This window comes from Bactrocera neohumeralis, chromosome 6 (genome assembly GCF_024586455.1).
Source record: "Bactrocera neohumeralis isolate Rockhampton chromosome 6, APGP_CSIRO_Bneo_wtdbg2-racon-allhic-juicebox.fasta_v2, whole genome shotgun sequence".
Classification (NCBI taxonomy): Eukaryota; Metazoa; Arthropoda; class Insecta; order Diptera; family Tephritidae; genus Bactrocera; species Bactrocera neohumeralis.
In genome coordinates, this window is record NC_065923.1 from 80,580,622 (window position 1) to 80,600,151 (window position 19,530).

Below are 19,530 nucleotides of genomic sequence, written 5' to 3' on the forward strand. Positions count from 1 at the left end.
ACTAATCCACCACATTTCAACTCTCAATTCTTTTTACAGAATATCAATGGAAACAGCTGGTCTGCCCATACCCGGTTATCACTACATTGCACCGAATGCAATTGTCAAAACGCCAATACATTAAATCGCCAAATAATGCAAAAACAATAACAAACAAACACAACAACAACGTGAGAGGAACGTAAAAATGCGTTTGCGCGCTCCAACAACTCCAACAAAGTAAAGCAAAACGCATGAAGGGAGATAAAAATAATTGCAGTTGGAGTGCAAAGAGAGAGCATGAGAGTTGAAAAGTCATTGTCAACAAAGAGGAGCTGTGCAAAATAGAGCAAAGGCAAAGCGAGGAATAATTGCAAGAATAGAGGCCGCCGCGCAGTTTAATTTATAATAAATAAAAGAACAACAACAAACACAGTAACAACAAAAAATGGCAACCAATAAGCAATAAATAATAAGTATAAAAATAAAAATATTAAAAACAACTTTAGTTGAAGGGAGATTGCAAGAAGAAACAAAAACATAAGAAAAAATTAAAACAAATATTTAATTTAACATTTTGTATGTAGTAAATATGTCTGGTTTCACACACACACACATGCCGTACTTGAAATAAGCAATGTAAAGTTTTCAATGCAAAAATGAGGTATACGAAAACAATATTAATACATTTTTTTGTTGTACACAAATTCAATGTAATTTTGTGCTGTTTTTCATATCAAGAAAAATAATGAAGTAGCAAAATAGACTTACATATGTACTACTTGAGCACACACATGCATACATACATATAAACACACATATACAAACAAACAAACTTTAGCACTTTGTAGTCGTAGTGAACGCCAAAAAACAGGAAAAAAGAGAGGTTTTAAAATGCGCTTGGCGCGAAATCTGTAATAATTAAAAAAAAGGTTAATGAAAAATCATTTGAGCATAATATGTATGTAATAATACAGCAAACCGTTAATAATATTTAAAAAATTTAATTTTACATACATAATTTTTTGTTCTGAAGAACTAAGATTTAAAATATTCACATTCTATGTAATTTATTGTTTTAGAAAACCAATATTTTGTGTATCCAAAATCAACGTCTAAAAGCAGTACAACAACACACACACATGTGTTATAAATGCATATGTAAAGCAAAAAAAAAAACAACAAAAAATTTAATTTTTTTCGAAAACTGTGTAATATCACATTCATAGCGTAAAAGAAATTGCTGCTGCTAAAATATCATATCTTCATGGGACAAATCTCTGCATATTCTACAATATATTATACAAACAACAATAAAAACAACAAATGCAGGCAAAAAATAACCAAAATGTGCAAAATATACACAAATACATACATATGAATGCAAAGCAAAGGCAATAACGGTAAAGAAAACGTATCATAATTACTTAGACACACACGAGATCAAACAAATAAACACACATATTTCTAATATTAAGCTATTTACTAATTTACCACACATTTTTCAAGCAAACTTACATACATACATACACACAAAAATAAAATGCAAATACAATAAAATAAATACAAAGAAGAAGCGGCAGAAGCATAGAAAAACAACGCTGCAACGTTCGTAGCGACATCTATGAACTATAAACATTTCAAAACCTAACATATCCGCTAAAATAAAAAAGCAAAAACAAAATGGATGCGTGGCAATAAATAAATATATAAAATAATGCAGGCATAAAGCAAGAGGCGAAAAGAAGCAAATGAAGTTAATAAACAAAAAACAAAAAATGTAGTTAAAGCATAGTAAACAATTAATGATAATTAAATAAGTAAAGCAACATTAGTTGAAATTGCATACATACATACAATACATACATAAATTTATGTTATTACCCTAAAACACTAATTATTTTGCTTTTGTTGTAGTTTTGTGTACTTTGCGCCCTGTTCACTAGATGTAACTATTTTCTAATTGTTGCCGCTTAAATAAATAAATGTAATGTTTCCAAATTGTTAGTTATACTCTATACATATTTACACACTACTTTTTTGCTTCCTTTCGTTTTTGTTTAAAAAAATTGAAGTGCTTAATATTGGGTCAAAAGTGGTTAGATTTTCTAAAAATTGTGAAAGCTGCGCGAACGTTGTCGATTGATTAAGGCGCCAAAAAAAGACTAAGCAACATTTTTTCTGCGTATTTTTAATATGTAGCAACGCTACTGCGCAAATGAAGTCATGCGTTTTTAAGAGCTTTCATATACATATGTATGTATGTATCAGAAAATATTTTTTTCTTTTACACAAATAAGCTTTTCTTATGAGATGACGTATACTTCAATGTATACACAGAATCGCTCCAAATCAAAAATTTCATTGAATCACAAGCTTCGCAAACGTCTGAGCTTTCGCTTTTTCACAATTTCTCGCTGACAGAAATTTCGAAACAGTTAAAAGTAACATACAGCCGCAAACAGTTTAAAACTGGATTTGCGTTAAGCTTTGATTATTGAAGCTTTCACTCGATGAAAGCTCTTTGACAATTTCTGATATCCGAAATTTTTAAACAGTTGCAAGTAGCATAGATAGCGAGAAACCGCTTGAAATTGTATTTTTAACATTTGATGAAAGCTCCTTGACAAAGAGTTGTTATATAACATCTGCATCATAACACTAAGGCAGTAGTATAAACTGGGATTATGAAAGCTTGCATTTGATGAAAGCTCCTTTGACAAAAAAGTGATTTGTTATCTAAAAACTGTGTGAAAAGACTAGTGTACTGAAATTTCGTCAGTTGACCCAATATTTAGCACAACTTTTTGTTTAATCTTTTTTCGTTCTTTTAACTCTACAATTTCATAATCTACTTACTCGTTTAGCAAAGAAATCTCATTTGTTTAAGAAATAAATAGCAAAGCTATGCTTTTAAAATATTTTAAAATACACAAAATCTAACTAATATTAACGAATAATTTTATTTTTTAATTGTTTTAACTTTGCAATTTATTTTTACTGTTTTCTTTTTGCGTTTGACTTAGTTAACCATTTATTTTATGCATTTCTTGCAATACTTTTTATTTATACATGTTTCTCAAGTCATATTTGCGTAAATTTTAAATAAAATTTAAATAAATCGAGCAGAAAATAAATAAATAAAAAACATTTACACAGATTAGCCAATGCTTAACAAGCTTCCAAAATTACATAGAAATATAATTTATTAACATTATTATTATTATCATAATTATAATTATACATAATAATTAAGCATTGTGGAAAAAACACGAGTTGCATAAGTAGATGATGGAAGCAAAATGCTAAATGCGAAATGCGCCAAATAAACGGCAAAGACACAAAAGACTTTTTTTTAATAATTTTACTTTATATACAAATTATTTTAAAACAAATTTTATTTCATTTATTGAAAAAGCGAGGAAGAAAACAAAAAAAACAATTATTTAAACGTTTATAACGTTTTAGTTTTAGTCAAAAATTTTACGATATACATACATACATATAAATTTATTATAAATATTTTTCGTTTTGGAAAAATCAAAATTTTATTGGCATAGAAAATTGTTTGTATTAGCAATTAATAAATATATATATATATATATATATATATAAATACATACATGTAGTTGCATGTATGTATGTGTAAACAATACAATATTATTCATTTATATTTTCGCATGCGTCGACTTTTTGTTGCTGGAATTTTCGAGCATATATAGTTTACATACAATACATACACATATAGAATTCATATTTAATAATATCTAAATAATAATAAAAAGCGAAAAATATTCTCGTACTGCAAATTTAAAAAAAATAGTGGCGTCTTTTTCTTTTAGTTTTAATAATTTCTTACAATTATTTGTGTTATATTTTATTCTTACATTTGCCTATTTGTGGATGCGGGACATGGACATTATTAAAATTATATTATCAAAAAGAAATATATACATAAATGTATTAGTTTGAGTTTTAGTGCGAATAAAGCCGGTGAGTGGAAGTTTAACTTCGGAAACAAGTCTTACAGCATAACTGAGATGTACATATACTAGCATGTGGAAATATGAGAACTTGCTAAGAACCATAGACTTCAAAACACAATTGATTTAATATTGACAATTTTCTCAAGTTATGGTGGCCAGATTGGCGCAAAATGATATTTTCTGGGCAAAAAGAATTACATCAGTATTCTACAACTTAGCGCTGATTTTATAACAGTATTACTTTGGTTAGTTAGTGAGATTAATGATAATTTTCTCTCCTAAAAATAATATTTCAACTGCACTCACCGAAAAAATACCGACTTTAAGCGATTTTTTGAACTCTATGACGCTCCAAAGGCACTACCAGTTACACAATGAACTTAATAGGCGTTAGTCGTAACGGTATATTTTCTAATACCACTTTCTAGCTATGAAATTTCGTATAAAAAATCTACGTTATTTAGGCAGTTTCAGCAATATATAGCCATAAGTAAAAATAAAGAAAGCAAGTTAAATTTTCAAGTAAGTATTAAAGGCCCCCCTGTTGTCGTCCCTTTCACATTTTTAATGTGCGTATTTTTTATTTTTTCAAAATGTAATTTTATAATTTTTTTTTTTTATTCAAAATATTCTTCCTACAAAAATATAATTACACACTTTTATTTAGCCCTACACATAACTACATCTAATTTATCATTAATTTTTTAAAACCAAAATATATAACCATTTGTTAACCCAAACATATCTTTGAACATATTACATACATATGTATAAAATAAATTATCAGACATATTAAATACATACATATGAAAATATTGTGCAATAAATGCATATTTAAGTGAAACATATCGCAAATACATAAGTGAAAGAATTATACATACATACAAACATAATTTACGCAAAACATGCAAACAAGTACATACTATAAATTGAAAAATAGTGCTATAACCTAAAATACTATATAACATACAAGCACAAATACCAAACATAAAAACTATTAAAAATGAAAACACCAAATAAATTTTCAACGCATATACAGTGCGACAAACATACAAAACAGGACATTCAGGTTGCTCTCGAGCAAAAGTTGATTACCATAAAATATAACTAATACATAAAATACATAGAAGCGATGAATGGCAAAAAGGCAGGCGGAAAATGTGGAAAATACCTAGAAGAATATGGATCAAGGAAGCAGTAGTTATGATATTGCAACACTGAGTTGCTATATTAAATATTATTTATTGAAAAGATCATTGAAAAGTACTATAAATGTATAGATCACTCCATTCAAATTTTACATTCAAGCGTTTTTTTCGTACAAAATATTTTTTTTTTTGCAAATGCAAAATATGATTATTTCTAACATTTTTACACACAATTGCGACTAGTTTCTGGACTATACGTTTAATGGATGTTTAATGAAAATATTTAGCATATAGAAGTAGCTACAAAAATGCATAGAAAAGCAATTTTATCCACAGCCTATTTATGCACAACGTTAACACAAACTTCATAGTAGACCACATACAAAGGAAAGTACAGCGCAGCTATTTGTCTTATACATAGTAGTTCACCATATGCTTAAGCAAAGAAGGCATAATGGGCACGCGGATGAACGCGTTTAGCAATACAACGTCGTCGGAAGAAGACATTTCTGCGCACAAAGCGAAATAAGGGAAGCGTGTGTGTTTTCTTTTTCTTCAAAACCAAAAAGAAAATTAATAAACTGATAAAATGTAAACCAACAACAATCACTTTAAGCATTCAAAAACAAAAAAAAAGATAAAATTTATGAAATATGGACGAGAAATTATTGTACTAAATATTAAAAAAAATTTAAATTATATTAAATGAAGTAATAAATTAAAACCAAATAGTAAATAAATATTATTGGCAAAAAGGAATTGAGCATACAAAAATATTATTAAAAATAACAAAAAAAATTATATAAATATATGAATGAATTTGTAGCGATATTTTTTTTTTCTAAATGTAAAAGAAATATTAAATGAAATTAAAACAGTTTTTTAGCGCTTAAGCTTTACTAGTATTTATATATTAAACACGTAATTTACACATTATACAGATCGAAGAGATCTGAGAATTAAATGTGTGGCAAAAATAGGAAAGTAAAAATTAAATTTACAAGCAATTTGTCTTAATGATTCGTGTGTGTTGGCGGCAGACGAAGATACACAAAAATATACACACCGACACAAAAAATTGGAAAGTATTACATATGAAAGGTGTTTAAAACCGTAATTGTACTTTTTAATGTATAGTATACTATGTGTGTAAATGAATTTTCTCACTGAGCGAAATAACTCTACAGCAACACTAACACAGTTTTTCATTTGATAAAACAAAACGATAGCAGCTAGTAAAATTGTGCAGAGTTTTTTGTTCTAGATTTTGAAGAGCTTTAACTAGAATTCTGCTGATTTTGCTTACTTAAGAGCATGCTTAACCTCACATTTATATACGTTTTTCATAATCAAAGTGATTACTTTAGTCAACAATTAAATTTTTTTAAGAAAGAATTTTCATAATTTTTTAACGCGTATGTCTTCAATAATTAAAAATAGAGAGCAGTAAAAAGAGAGAGTTTCAGAAACCTAACAACCAAAACGATTTTGCCGCCAAGAGCTTTTTCTGAAAGCCATACATTCTTTATTACTGCACTCTCTCTCCATTAATAGTTTCAAGTGCCGTTCATTTTGAAGGAGTTTTCAAAGATATTTCCTTGCATTCTCTTCAACTACTTTACTCAGACATTACTCTTATCAACATTCAAATCAGTTGATATTTTAGTATAATTAAATTAAAGCTCTAGCTTCGCAAAGAGAAATTTTCTGTGAAAAAATAACTAATCATGATAAAAAACGGAGTGAGGTGCGTGAGTTTTACAGAAAAAAAAACGATTGTAATAGTGTGTAATGAGACGGCCAGACAGAGAAGAAGAGAGATAGGAGGTAAAGCGAGAGCAAGTGTATGAGAGAGAGATAGAGCGAGCTTTAGATTTTGCAAAAACAAAATGACAACCAGACAGAAAAGAGAGAGAGATATTAGATAAAACGAGAGTAAGAGTGCGAGAGAGAGTGTATGACAGCCAGGCAGAGAATAGAAAGAGGTGGGAGATAAAGGAAGGGTAAACGTGAGAGAGAGAGAGAGAGCGAGTTGTCTCTCTGACAGCCAGACAGCGAAGAGAGAGATATAAAGGTTAAAGTGTGAGAGGGCGAGAGCGGGAGCGAGAGCAAGAGTATGTGCAGTATTTTAATATACTTGAGGAAATAATTTCGGAAACTATTTACAGATGATGTTAATTACTTTTGATGAGATAATTACACAAGAAATCATTTCAGTATACGCACTAATTATATAATCTATATAAATAGGTTAGAAGGTATAAATTAATCACGAAATTACTCTCACTTTTCCTTTTGTTGATTTTTTTAAACAAAAATATATACAGACAATATTTAAAAATTGATTTTAGTTAAAAAAGAGACTCTGTACAGATATTTCAAATATACAAACACTGGAAAATAATAAATGTTCTGCACACTAAATGATGTATGATTACACCATTACAAACTCTTCTATGTGCCAATTTTAAGACAAAAAAAAATAATAGCCACACAATTTTTAGGTATTTTTGCCAACCAATTTAATTAAAAGAACTTATTACTATTCAATATCAAATACATACACATATAAATTCATGAAGTAAAAAGCTTTATCTACGCTGAACTGAAAAAGACCTTTTTATGCTGAATTCGAAAACAGGATACAGTCATATTTTTCAAGCATTGAATTTTCTAGAGGAAATTAAAATGTGGTAATTAACAACAAAAAAAAATTAAGATAAGGTATATAAATTGATGTGACTTCAATGTTAAAATGGGTATAAGCAAAACAAAAAAGAAACACTACCACAACAACAAACAAAACTTATGAACTTACAACACTTGATTACAGGAAGAAAATGTTTAAATTTATTACTGCTAAATACTTACTGAATATAAACCATACACCAACACAAACACACAAACTAATAAGTGTCAAAATAAGTAAAAAGTATTAAAAAAAATATTAGCATGTAACTAGTATTTTGCGAATATAAAAGTGCAGCAAGTGGTAATACAATTGGGTTCGGTTCTAGACCCACAAAAGTATTATCAAAACTTATTTAAACAAATTTAAATGAAAAATAAACAAATTATTTAACTGTAGCAAAAGCGCAAAGCGAAAGCTATAAATCAGTAGGAGACTACAGGAAAGCATATTGAAAAAAATTTACACACAATTTTTTTCGCAGTGTAAGAAGGGTTTTTATGCGAACCATTTAAAAAAAATATATAAAATAAATAAGAAGTACACACTTACATACATGCATATATATACACTTGCATGCGCATATATGTATATAAATTTATTATATATAATAACATATGTATATACTAAGGCAGCAAATTGTAGGCGAAGAAACAACAAAACCAACCAACCAACAAAGGGGGCGAAACTATTTCGTGATTTAAATGACAAATATTTCGCTTTCGACGACAAACCAACTTCAAAGCAATCATTTTTGAAGAAATAAATAAAAAAATATTGTATTGAATCTTAAAAAATATATTATTACAATTATATCACAAATATTTAGTGAATTTTTTTAAGAATGTACTGTAAGAAAAGTTAAACAAAAAACAACAAAATAAATAAATATTGCAGCGAAAATAATATCGCTTTAAACCAAAACTCAAAAGTCACAAGCTTAATTTAAAGTAACTGCATTGAAACTGAGAATACTGATGAGCTGAATGCGCAAAGCAAAATGCTGAAGGATTTGAAAATCTTAATGTGCGCCGAAAAGTGTCTTTAGTAAAGACGCATGACATAAAGATGCATGTAAGCAGCCAGAAGAGTGTGGCATATACTGACAAAAGTGCTGAATTGCAATAGGAGTTGTCTAATAAGCTGAATTGAAGCGCTTAATATGGCGAATTGTTTTTCAATGCTGAGCTGTATGAAAATATGTTGCTGAATTGCATTCAGAGTTGCTGAATTGCAGTTAGAATTGCTAAATTGTAGAGAGGGTTGCTGAATTACAGTACTAATTGAGCTAAACGTAGCGCCGACAAGTTGGAATTAAAAGTATACAACTTTTCTTAACAGTAGTCCTGAACAGGATGAATCACTTAGCTACCAGTAAATTTAGTAGTAGAATTTCAAGTAAAATAGCTGCATGTGTTGCTTACATATCAGCTGAATTACTCAAAGCATGTTGAGAATAACTTTTGATAAAATTGTGAATTACGTGCCAACATAACGCATTTAAATATTATAATATAATAAATGAACTAGTTTTGCATGATGATTTAGCTGGATACGCAACATATAATTTGTATACATATGCAGTCCTAATAAAGGTCTACAATATTAGCAAAACTATGGCTGAATTCAGCGCAAAATTTCCAAATATGATTGGAGCGTGATCACAAGAACAGTTTTTTGATATTTGACTTTGGCTGAATACATTTTTCAACAGCTGAATGCAACTTAGAGCAGCTTTTTGATATTTGGCTGTGGCTAAATATATTTTTCAGCAGCTGAATGCAACTTAGAGCAGCAAAAAGGCCTCTGACATGCTTCTAGACACTCAAATGTAAGAAATTAAAGCAGTTGGCTAATAAAATTTGAGAAATGCGCTGAATAGACGAAGTACAAGCTGAATATGACGAATTTAAGCTTATATACAATGGTGATGTAGATTGTGATGCGCACAACAATCAGTGGCATGCTAAAGTGTGATGTTTTTAAATACATAAATGTTATGTGCCACAGTTGAGGGTTACTAATGACTGAAGCAGCACCAATTAACAACCAAATACATACAAAAATATAATAAAAATAGAATGAAACAAACAGGCCGACAAAATGATATAGAAAAGTAGCCGATTGAAGAAAAATTACAAATAGATTTGTTGCACTACATACACTTAAAACAGACAACAACAATACTACCAAAATATAACAACAAAAGACAAAAAAACAACCGAAACGGTAACTGCAACAAAAAAAAGGGATAAACACTACTAAAATTGCAATAATATGGGAGACATATACATATGTACTATATATATACAAATGTTTAGCCGAGTGGTTAGTTAATTTAGCACAAATTAAAGCGATAACAACAATTAGCAATATAAGTTGAGGGGTAAGTTGAAACCGAAAAATGCAACAGTTTAACGACCGCCGGAGCTACAAGTATTAGCTTGATTTGCGATAATTTCAGGTACTTGATTTAAATGAAATTTTTTGTTAAATATTAATGTTTTTGTTTTTGTAATTTAGTGATTCTTACTGTTTTTATTAACATATAGTGTTCAAGGTAGAAGCGAATGCAGTCGATGAAAGGATAACGTTGACAATGACAATGGACTATGATTATGATAATGACTTTGACTATTGATAATAATATTGAGGGGGAATGAAGTTGTTGCTAGCTAACGTGTTTACGTTATTTTATTATGATGCTGTTGGGAATATTGTACATTCGCCAAAATATAATGGAAAATACGTGTAAAGAAAGCAATTGTAATGGTGCCTTAATTACAAAGTGTTTAATTTCCTAAATTTAAATATGTAAAAATAAATCAATAATGATGATTATGTAATAATGTATAAACAATTGATTCCAATAGTCGAAATATGAAAGGCTTCTTCTACTTACTGTGAATTTCCCTAACGAACATACAAGCATATGTATGTGTATAAATACAAAAATATTAACAAAAAATGTATTTAAAAGTTTCTCCAAAAATAAACTAAAGCCCAACAACTACGCCAAAATGGGTGAAAAGCTAAAACAAAAATTCCGCTGATTTGCTGTGATGCCTAAAAGAAAGTGCCGAAGTGACACGAAATTGAGAGCAAAAAACACAAAGGCCAGCAATCAGACATTCCACAACTGTATCTAAGAAACATTCTCCAAAAAGAAAATGCGTAACTCTTAAAATTTCCGCTTTGTGTGCCCCCTTATGCGCCACCACCAATGTTGTTATCCCTTAAGAAAAAAAAAAAAAAACACAAAAGCAAACCAAACAGTACTACAAATTGCGGTCCATATGTCAACCAATGTCAAACCAAGGGCAAATGAAAGCAAAACCTCGAAAAAACCGTACAACAATTAAAGCACACACATACTAAATGTAAGGCCCAGCCAAGTTAATAACCATGAAAACCGTATACCAATCATACAGCTGGCATAATGATGAAATATATGAAAATAACGGATATCCAATGATATTTACAACACAGCAAAGACAACAAATCCAATCCAAACAACAAAATATGTGCAATAAATAATTTAAAAAATATATATGCATATAACTATTTCGATACAAAACCACACGCGTTTACCCTAACGATTGAAAAAAGCAATGCAGGCAGCGCTGTCAACGAGTTGAACGATAACGAAGCGAAGGCAGGGATCTAGCTATTGTTTACGAGCATCACACTTGCTTAATTGTAGATCGCTTATGATAGAAAGCTAAAAGTAGGAAACACAAATTTTGTATGAGTGCAGATGGTTCTAGCCATTAGAAAGTTTAAAACAGCGACAGGATTGTTTAAAATCCGAGGTCTGGTTATAGAGTCTGAGATCTAGTTAAGGAGTCCAAGCATAGATGTTTTCGCAACGCGGTCACACTTTTAAATACTTCTACAATAAAGATGATCCGATAAAAAACTACACCAGTTAGATAGAGTTTGAGGTTTTCGGAACCTTGTATTTATAGAAAAGAAAATTCACGGAAGAGCCTCGTTTATACGACAAATAAGAAGAAGAATTCGAAAGAACAACAGACAAAGATATTTTTTCAATGAGCGTTAAATGCGTCTAAAAAAGTGACGTGAACTTTTTCTCATACTTTTATGAGCTCACTATAAAGATGAGCTTTGTTTTCGATTTATCGATATTTTTTCAATGGCTTGGCAGTAAGCATCCCATCATGATATGAGTCTAAAAACGCGATAGGAATTTTTTTAATGGCAAAAAATGTATGGAAAACTCGGCAATATCATTATTTTGCTCTCTATAAGCTCGCTGTAATGGCTGACACCTTTCCATGATATTGATACTTTTTGATCGTCAGTTAATAAGGTTATCACTGCTTGAGTCCATCAAAAGCGGGTTACTACTTTCGCAAGCCTTTACTTAATATTTTAATAGCTATAGTATAACGGAGTATCGTTACCGCTCGTCTGACAGCCGCCGCTTTCTCTTTACACTGACCAACAACCACTGTAGTTAAATGCAAGTCAAAATATTTACAAAAAGAAACGTAAACAGTTATATGTATATATGAAAGTAAATATTAAGCGATAATTGAAATCGAACAAAGGTTAAGAAAATATGCATACATATATACAAATTAAATTTATTAAATTCAATTGTTTGTAGCATAGATTTTTTTCAGTTATTGTAGTAATGCATTCAGAAGTCTGTAGTTGTACTTAGAAATATTAAGAGAATTACCAAAATTACAACAAACAAATTGTTGAGTAAAATCGAAACAAAATGTATTAAATTATTGCAACCAATAATTAGCTTAAAGTAAATTTTTTTCGCAAAAAATTAACACCATGTGACTTGCAACAAATTTTTGAATGTTTTTTCGCGTAAAATGATTTTTAAGTATCTCAATGTATAGAAAACCACACATTATTCAATAAATATTGCAAAAAAATATATATTGTATGTTTACATATTATACATACATATGTGTGCGTGTATTTGTCAGACACGTTTTGAATTTCAAAAATTGCAAGCCCATTCAAAAACACACACATATTTACTTACATATCCCGCACACGCCCCCAAACCGCCACACCCACGACTTTTATGTGTATTTGTACAAAGCAATTTACAGATTACAGAAGCATTAGTATTTATGAAAAAATATTGCATTATAAGCAAATAAATGATTAGCTCATAAGGTGTAAGCTTAGTTTTTAGGTACATCACAGGATTGACAATTTGCGAGTATTAAGCGACAAACAAAAAATACTGTTAAAGTTTATTTACATAAAGAATGAATAATATGTAGGAAAACTAAATGAAAAATAAAGTGAAAAAAAAAGAAAATGAATTGTGTATACATATTACGCATAAGCCAGTAAATAAAAAAATGTATCTACAATATAAGGTATTTTAGATATTCTTATTTAATATCCGCAAACAAAAAACATGAACATTTAATAGGTTAAAAATGAAATGAAAGAATTTAAAACACAAAAAATAGTTGGAAAACTGCAAAACAAATATGAGCTGCTGCGAAGTAAAGTTCGACAACTGAAAATACATGAATACCTACATAAGCAAATTGAAGAAAAGAAAGTGTTGAATGCTTTAAAGGTCGAGTAGTTGGCATTAATGACTACAGTTGGTAGTAGAACACATAAAGTTAGGGTTTCAATGACGCCAGCGAGATGGTTTATGCTATCGAGCTTCTCAGCGCTGTGAATACGCAACATTTTATGTTTTCAGCTATTCAGCGCTGCAAATAAGCAATATTTTATGCATTCAGTTATTCGGCGGACAAATAAACGCTTTTTCTTAAGACATTTATAACCCGACATTGCAAAATTTTATGTTTTCAGCTATGCAGCGCTACAAATAAGCTATTTTTTATTAGATAATTTATACCTCGAGTTGAATCAGGTAGTTTAACAGCAATTCAGGGCGCTAAAAAGTAATCAATGCCGTACATAAGTGGTAGTAATGCTTAGTGCATCAATCAGCAAACTAGCTGAATGTAATCTTATGCTAAAATGAAAAGTCTTAATAGAAAATTTTTTTGGTATTTATCTAATATTTAATTTCTATATTTACAATTATTCAATCGTTTTTAACTAGTTGCGGGCTATCTTCCAACAAAATATGTTGACTATTTAGTCGTCATTCACTTCAATTGAAATTCAGTGCACACAATGATGGAGTAACCAATTATTTTATTAACGCTATATCGAATTTTACTCTCATTCAATCGTTTTTAAGTGGTTTTGGGCTATTCAGCTTGCTTGAAACCTTATTCAGCGCCTTAATATGTAGCTTCCAACAAAATATGTTCACCAATTAGTTGAAATCTAACCAAACCACACAACTTGGCTCAATCTGAACCATTTTCAGCACACGTAAATGTATTTTTCAAGGTTAAGTAATAATATGCAATATTCATAGATATCAAAATAATATAAAAAATACTATTTTCTAGTGTCTAAATATAACTAGACCGAATCTATAATCAATTCAGCGCGCTGAGTTTTCGCTGAATGTCTCAAAATATTTTGAGCTAATTTCATATATTTCAAAAATTTTCAATCAATCAAGGTTTTTAGTTACAGCCGTCAGCGCGTTCTACATAGAAACCCCAACTGACAGACAAAAAATGAGGGCTATTTGCCCGCGATATGAACAAGAACTGCAAACAAATACATACATACAATATATCGTAAACACAAATAACAACAAAAATACGACTTTCGAAATAGATATGGTTTCTTAATGATGAAAAACAAAAAACATAAATAAATGCATACATACACACTTACAAGTAAATATACATACGTATAAACTTACAAAAAAAGTAATTAAAACATTGCAACAAAAACAACAAATATTTATATTAAAAACTTATAAATATGTACGAGTAAAATGTGAGATTTTCAAAACCAAAAACAAAAAAAAATATTGTTCAATATTTAAGGCAAATTAATTTAAGCAGAACGGTTGCAAATTGATTGAAAAATAATAGTGAGAAAAACAAAGAATACATATTTTAAATTGAAACATATTTACAATAATGAATAAAACAAAAAATGGAAAATGGTTAAGACAATATTGTTTGTAAATATTATATTAAAAACTGAAAATTAAATAATATAAATTATTAGTATAAAAAAGAAAAACAAAATATAAAAGCGCTAAGCCAGAGTTACAGTGGGCAATTTCAGCTGTTTGTTAAGCGTGAAGCAAAAAGAAAGCAAAAGCTATCTTATATATGTATGAGTTCAATGTTTGCTTGTGTTACATAGTTCTAATATTTTTAATAAAAAATTGTTAGTTAATCGCTTACTTACATATATGAATATGTTAGTAAAAATATTGCCACAAAAAGTTTTATTTAAATTTAATTAAATTATTTTTAAATAATTTGAGGTTACTATTTAAAATATTCACTGCTGTTCTGCAAATTTTTAAATAATCAGTAGAAATCCCCAAAATTATTTTATGTAAAAAGGAAGGACCCTTTAATATTAGTTGATAATACCGAGACTTAACTAGAAGCTCATTTTTTAGCTGGCCTCTAAACCGTTGAAGACAATGTTACATTAATCTATTAAGGGCCATACTTAGTGCGACAGCCTAAAAAGACACATACTTTATCAATGTTTCGAATTTTTTTCACAATTTGAATGATTTAAACTTTTGATATTGTTATTTAATTTCACACTACGTGTGCCCCTTAACAAACTTTATACAAAATTAAACAAGCTTTTAAGCTATACACAGAGTTTCTTTGGGAGACTTATAATAAATACGAATAATGGGCTATAAGAGTAAAACAATTTAATTATTTTGGAGGATCTGAGGAGGAAGATCTATGCAACTCTTGGGGTCGATACCTTCTTTGATCAACTTCTTACAAAGAAACCTATTTTCTATTGAATAAGGGTCGCCTCTCACCACACCACTGAATCTACATTATTTTTGCACTAAAAAGGCACTTAAGTATGCTTAACAAAGAGCAGTCGTCATAAAATAAGAAGCTCTTTCCATTTGTATGAAAACAAATCACAAAGAAGAGGGAGTCAGCCTAATTTCAAGCAGAGCTTAAAGCACATATTGGAAGCTTTCTAATTACTTTGAATTCTGGAAATATCATTTAAAAGAATATGTGCCAAAAGAACATCAGAAAATAAATTTAAATTTACTAAAGCAAAATAATGGAAATACAAGTTAGGTGGCAATATTTTAGGCAATATTTCTATTTCTGTAGAAAAGTGCTTTACAAATATTAGAGTGAACAAACCGAAATGGCTGCAGCTACGTATTGTAAAGAAAGTAGTGAAAGCGATTTTAGCGCAAAGGGTAATGATTTGATTGGCTTTAATTTATCACTGAAATTATATGTAAAAAAAAATTAAAAATCTAAATGGCATGTAGGCACCATTTTAAAAATCTTATATATATACATAGCAATAAAAGTTAAATACAGTATACAAGTCTATACAACTTGGAGAAAATGATGAACAAACACATACACAAACAAATTTAACGCTGTAATGTGTAGCGGGTATAAAAACGCAAAAAAAATTGAAAATTTAGTTGAAAAATTTAGTGAGCGTCAAATAGTATTAAAGTAGACGAAAAAATTGCAAACAAATATAAATATCAAAAAACAAATGTAACACTTTGGTAACAACAACAAAACAAAGGAATTTCACGAATTTCACTTAACAGCAATTTAGATAAATGAAAAAAGTAAGAAAACGCGCATATTAAAAAAAAAATTTAAACAAAAAATAAAAAATATGAGAAAAAATATTAATTAAGAAGTGCATAAAAAAGCGTTTGAAAAATAAATTAAATAAAGTGTGAAGTAAAACAAAAAGGTTTAGTAAGGCAATAAAAGCTATTTGCGAACAGGTGGCAACACACTGTGACTAGTTGTACGACCACCAAAAGCGTTTACTGCTTCATTTATTTTCTATTAATTCGACATGTATACCTTTCACACAATTTTAATAAAAAAAAAAACAATTACAACAACAGCACTTTATTATTAAACTATATACATACATACATATTTACTTAACAAAAAGGGAGCTGATGGAAATAGACATGAAAGAAGTTAAAGGCATAATAAAAAAAAAAAAAATATTGGAAACTGTACCAACACGAATTGTAACTGCTGCAATGAGCTTAATTAACAATTTTTGAATACAACAAAAACAACCAACAAAATAGCAAAAAAATACATACATACATACTTATACTACAAATTATTGCATATTGTACCGACGATAGTGTGTGAAAGTAAAAGCAATCGTATTTAATATTATATATATTACAACAAATAATTATTATATACCGCAACAAGTATTCGTTAAAATTAAGAATTCAAAATTAGGTTTTTATGCTGCGTGAGACTGTATAACTTTTCTTTTTGTTACGCAACTCAAAAAATAAAATAAATAATTAAATAGAAATTACAAAAGTATTAAAGCAAGCCTAAGTAATAATTCAAAAGTTAATATTTATATTTAACAAAAATATTTAGCAATAGGTGCGAAGGCAAGCGCGTGAAATATGAAACAAAAAATGTAGAAAAATTATTTAAAATTATATTTGCATTAGAATCGGATGAGCGATGCGTAGATATTTTGTGCCAAAGCAAGTTATGTCTTTTTAATGTAATTATTTTTAGCTAAATTTTTTCATACAAAATGAGGCAAATGTCATATTATAAGTGCACATACATACACAAACACACATGTAAGCGTACAGATCAAAGTGTCTACACAAAATCAGAAACACCTACTCTTATTCTTACACATAATAGTAAACAGGCATACAGATACCGGCACTGTTTAAAAATATTAGAATTTCTATTAATTGAATTTTTTATAATAAAAAATTAATATTTTTTCATTAAAATTATTAATACTTTATTATAATAAACAAATATTAGTTTTTTGTACACAGATTATTGTATGATTTAAAAACAAAATATATTAAAAAATATTTTTAAAAAACATTTTTAAAAAAATTATCAATATTAAAAAAAACAATTACTGAATAAAAATTATTAAAAATGTTCTTAAATATTTTTTTTTATATGAATACATTTTTTTAAAATAAAAGTAAATAAATCATAACTTCGTTTTTTGTTTAATATTAACAATTTTTTTTTAATAAAGATTAAAAAATATTTTCTTTGTAAAATTAATACGTGTCTAAACATTTTGTTTAATTATTAAAGTTCTTACTTTTTTAATTACAAACTGGCAATTTTATGCTTACATACAAACATATGTCTTTATTAGCAGAATTACCATAGGTTTAGTATAATTGCAACTAAATTTATTAAAATTTATAGTAAATATAGTCAAAAATTATTTCTGAGCATTAAAAAAAATCATAAAAAGTTGGTAGTCAAGGAAAACATATACAATGTAAATTGAAAAATATTTCCAAAAATTTTTTTTACAAAATTATTATTATAATGTTAAAAATTAGATTAAACTTATTTTCAAAAAAACATTTGACGAATTTATTATTAAAATTATTAAAAATTAATTTAAAGTTATTTCAAAAAAAATTATAATATATACAATATTTTTTAATTTTAAATATTATTAGTAAATAAAATTAATTGTGAAAATTTTAAATAATATAAAAAATTTACATATTTTTTCGTTCAAAATTATTTAAAATAAAGCAATACATTTGTTAATGATTTATAAATACGATTGTAGTATATGCATATGTATGTAGTATATAATTATAATTTTCAATTACTTTAATAAAATGACAATTTTTTTATTCAAAAACAATTATTTAAGTTGCATAGACCGGTTTTAGAATTACAAAAAAAATTGTTTATTGTTAAATTAATTAATTAAACAATTTTTTTTAATTTAAAATTCGTCCTTTTTACAATTAAAAAGTGATTTTTTCATAAAAAATAATTTTTAAAAGACACTACCACAATAATTCACACATAACCTAAAACACACGCATATAAACAAATCACCATGAAACGCCTTTATTTAATTAATTACTGCAAATATGTGTTTGCTTCAAGTTGTAATCAAATATTTACATACAGTTAAAATGCAATAAATTTTACATATACGCGTATATACATACATACATATACATCAATAAAAAATATTTTAAAGCATATAATGCGTTGGCATATGCATACATACATACATATTTATACCATATAAAAAATTCATAACTTACATGCATTTTATATAATACATACATACATATATTAATTTTACTTATACAATACATAGACCTAACCTCAATGCGAAGGAAGGATAACAATAATTATAAGAACAAGCAGACAGCAAAAACAAAAACAAAAGAAAACGAGAAGAAATAGAAGAAGTGAAGTATAAAAGTGAATTCATAACTTACAAGTACATACATACATATTTATATGGTAATACAGTGCATATATACTATATACAAACATACATCAATAATATTTACTTAATATGGACTATACTATATTATATTTATTATGATTATTATTATTAAATTGAAAAACAAGAAGAGAAACAAAGTTAATTGTAGGAATTTTATGTAAAACGTTTAATTTGTTGGATTCATAAATAAAAAATTGTGGTTTTATTAAAAGAAAAAAAGAAGAAAACAAAAACAAAATGGCTTTTTTATTTCGGAATTGCTTTTTTCTTCGGTTTCGTGAGTATTAAATTCTATGCTAAACGACTCTATAAGTATAACTCTCTATTTGGC

General features: G+C 28.0%; 1 protein-coding gene across 2 annotated transcripts in view; it reads left to right on the plus strand.

Moving 5' to 3' along the window:
- The window catches only part of LOC126761505 (poly(rC)-binding protein 3), a 269,045-nt gene extending 249,855 nt beyond the window's left edge, over positions 1-19,190 (plus strand). For both annotated transcript variants that reach the window (XM_050477792.1, XM_050477794.1), the window contains exon 12: positions 40-19,190. In XM_050477792.1, coding sequence (XP_050333749.1) covers positions 40-124 — 85 coding nt within the window. In that variant the 3' untranslated portion in view covers positions 125-19,190. The remainder of the gene's footprint in view (positions 1-39) is intronic.
- The last annotated feature ends 340 nt before the right edge of the window (positions 19,191-19,530 follow it).